This window comes from Hylobates moloch, unplaced genomic scaffold (assembly GCF_009828535.3).
Source record: "Hylobates moloch isolate HMO894 unplaced genomic scaffold, HMol_V3 SCAFFOLD_14, whole genome shotgun sequence".
NCBI lineage: Eukaryota > Metazoa > Chordata > Mammalia > Primates > Hylobatidae > Hylobates > Hylobates moloch.
Window position 1 is genome coordinate 749,825 of NW_026652289.1, and position 2,911 is coordinate 752,735.

A 2,911-nucleotide genomic window follows, 5' to 3' on the forward strand; every position below is an offset into this window, starting at 1 on the left:
CTCCCGGGGCAGCAGGCTTCCAAACTGGGCCTTACTTCCCCCGGGCCAGCCCTGATTTGGAAAGGAGGCGTCTGAGGGCTGCTGCCTCCACCGGCACTCCTGGAGAGCACCCAGACTCCACGGCCGCCTGAAGAAGGCGTGAGAAATCATTCTTCGTGGGGTCTTCAGCCGGGAAGAAGGACTGGCCATCAAGGCCAGGGTGGCCTCGCTAGGCGGCCAGCTGGAGTGAACCCCTTCCCCTCAGGCCGCGCAGAGCCAGGGACCAGCTTCAATGTCGTACAGCATAAAGGCAACACCTCTGGGGTCCTGTCTTCATGGAACACAGACCACCCACCAACTGGGAAAGGCGCACCTACTGGGTGCCACCTAGCACCCAGGGATGCTGCCATCCTCACCGTCCCTTTACACAGACCTCAGAGGAGGCAGAGATTCAATCAATAATTACCTTCCCGATGATGCTTCCAACTTCCTGCAGGAAAAAAAAAATCACAGAAAGATGACGTCATAGAGCAGGAGGAGGAAAACACTGGAGGCAGACACTGCCGAAACCTGCCTACCTTCCTGGTGGGAGTGAAGAAGGGAGAATTCAGAATCTGCTGGTGGGTGGGGGAGTGTGTACAAGCCAGGCTCCTACACGGAGGCCCTGAGCCGGGGCTTCCTTGGTGCCCACCTGACCAGGCCAGAGATGGGCTGACTCTAAGTGCGCCGGGGGAGGGCAGCTGGCTACCCCCGATAAATAACTCAGGGTGCATCACCTATGCACTCAGGCTACCAGGAAACCCTGGAAGAAATGTGTGAAAAATAAAGCCTCCTTCAATTGTGTGACTTAAAGAAAACTTAGCACTGCTATTGCTCCGTGACTCCTATTCAAACAGCAGCCTGTTAAAAGGAATGCTGGAAGATGCTGCCACAGTTCTGACGGTGAGCCCAAGGCAGTTTTGGGACACACACTCTCCACTGGGCTGAGTGGCCCAGTATCTCCCTGTGCAGCAGCGGGACAGAGCTGACAGGTGCTACTGTGGCCTGTCACCTGAAGTGAGGCCAGCAATGGTGACGTCTGTGAGACTGTGAGGATGACATGCAGAGGGGTCCGCGGAGGCAGAGGGAGGCCATGAGGATGACGTGCAGAGGGGTCCGTGGAGGGAAAGGAAGGCCATGAGGATGACGTGCAGAGGGGTCCGTGGAGGCAGAGGGAGGCTGTGAGGATGGCGTGGGCCATGAGGACGGCGTGAGGAGAGGCCCGTGGAGGGAGAGGGAGGCCAGGAGGATGGTGTGCAGAGGGGTCTGTGGAGGGAGGAGGACACTGGACCCAGGGAGGGCCCCCGTCAATCAGAGCACCTCCCCCACAGAGTGCAGCTGGGTGGCATGGCCGCTGCTGCTGGAGATGGGGCTGTGCACCCGGCCTCACAGAGAGCCCCATCTACCATGCGCCTTGGCTCCTGACACCCACAGTCAGAGAGGCAGGTCCCTCTGTCTCCACTGCAGGAATGAACGCTCTGGGTGTGGGCACCACCACCTTCCCCTGGGGAGGAGGCCGTGTCTTCCGGAAATCTAGGATGTGCCAGTGCTGTGGGGCTAGAGCTCAGAGCCTCCGCCAGCCTCCTCCTCCTCAGCCCCCTCCCGGCGGGAGGCCACGCAGATACTGGCAGTTGGATTCCTCATGGTGCACACCTGAGGCAGGAAGGAAGAACTGCGGGGCCCTGTGCTGTGGGGCTGGAACTGGGTTCCATGTAGGGAGCTGAACGTGGAAGGAAGTGTTCTACGGGGGTGCAGCCCAGGACCCACAGCAGCCCAGGAGCACCATGCACCCTGGCTTCCAGAACATGCCACCACACACAGGAGCTGCTGGGGAAGTGGCTGGTTCCAGGACTGGGACGAGGAGGACAAGATGAGCAGAGAGCAGGATGGGGCTATTGGAACAGGGACTCGTCAGGCCTTGGGGTTCTGGCCAAAGCAGGGCAGCGAGGGCATCGGAGCAAATCACGTGGTCATGGAAGGAAAAGCCAGGGAAGAACACAGCAACCTGACTCCCAGAGGATAGAAACACATGGTCTGAAAGTCTGAGGACAGGTTCCTGGGAGCGGCCAACAGGCACACCCCGGGACAGAGCTGCTGCCATGTTCCTGCCAACAGCCAGGAGACCTAGACCAAGGCATGGGTGCTCCACACACGCCGTGCAGAAAGTGCCAACTGCACACTCAAAGCCGACGATCTACTCCAGGTGGAAGGGACTCTAGACAGGGAACCAGGGGATGCTTTGCGGCCGCTGTGAAGGGAGGCCAGTGGTGGGAATGCATCCGTGTGGGTGCCCTGACACTGGTGGCTGTGTGTGGTTGCGCTGGAGAAGGTCCGTTTGAAGGAAACATGCAGAAGGCATCAGGTTGGCACTGTCTCAAAGGGGCTGTACCTATAACTGCTTTGTAAGTTTGAGATTGCTTAAAATAAGATTAAAAAATGGTCCAAAGACCCAGGCAGTGTCAGGTTCTGTGTGCCATGTCTGCCTTTCCTACAGTGCCAATGGCCCAGGCGGTGCGTCTCTGGTTCTGTCTGCTGCGGCCGCCTTTCCTACAGAGACAATGGCGGGTCCTCTTACCTTTCCATGCATCAGCAGGCGGATGGTGAGGGTCACGTTCAGGCCACCTTCTGAGACCTTGGACTCCATCCTTCTGCCAAATTGTGGCTGAGGGTGGTGGCTTAAGGTGCTGAGGGTGCTGTGAGGAAGGACAGATGGGGCCCAGAAGGTGTCACCTGGAGAGAGAAGGCACAGCTGCTGCTAGAGAAGAGTCTCACGGACCACGCACATCCAGGGGTGTCCTGGGCCGCTACCACTCCAGCCTCCCGGGTGGCAGTAGAATGGGGTTGCCCACCCGCCACATGCTGACCAGCCTCGCCTGCTGCGCACAGGGTGCGC

General features: G+C 59.1%; 1 protein-coding gene across 50 annotated transcripts in view; it reads right to left on the reverse strand.

Moving 5' to 3' along the window:
- Positions 1 to 2,911, reverse strand: part of PCBP3 (poly(rC) binding protein 3) — a 264,611-nt gene that overhangs the window by 41,099 nt on the left and 220,601 nt on the right. For all 50 annotated transcript variants that reach the window (XR_009209701.1, XR_009209700.1, XR_009209699.1 and 47 more), the window contains 2 exons: positions 2,594 to 2,748; positions 446 to 469 (listed from right to left, as the gene is read on the reverse strand). Coding sequence is in view for 46 of the 50 variants with exons in the window: in XM_058427584.1 (XP_058283567.1) it covers positions 446 to 469; positions 2,594 to 2,748 (179 nt within the window). In the remaining 4 variants the exon portion in view is untranslated. The remainder of the gene's footprint in view (positions 1 to 445; positions 470 to 2,593; positions 2,749 to 2,911) is intronic.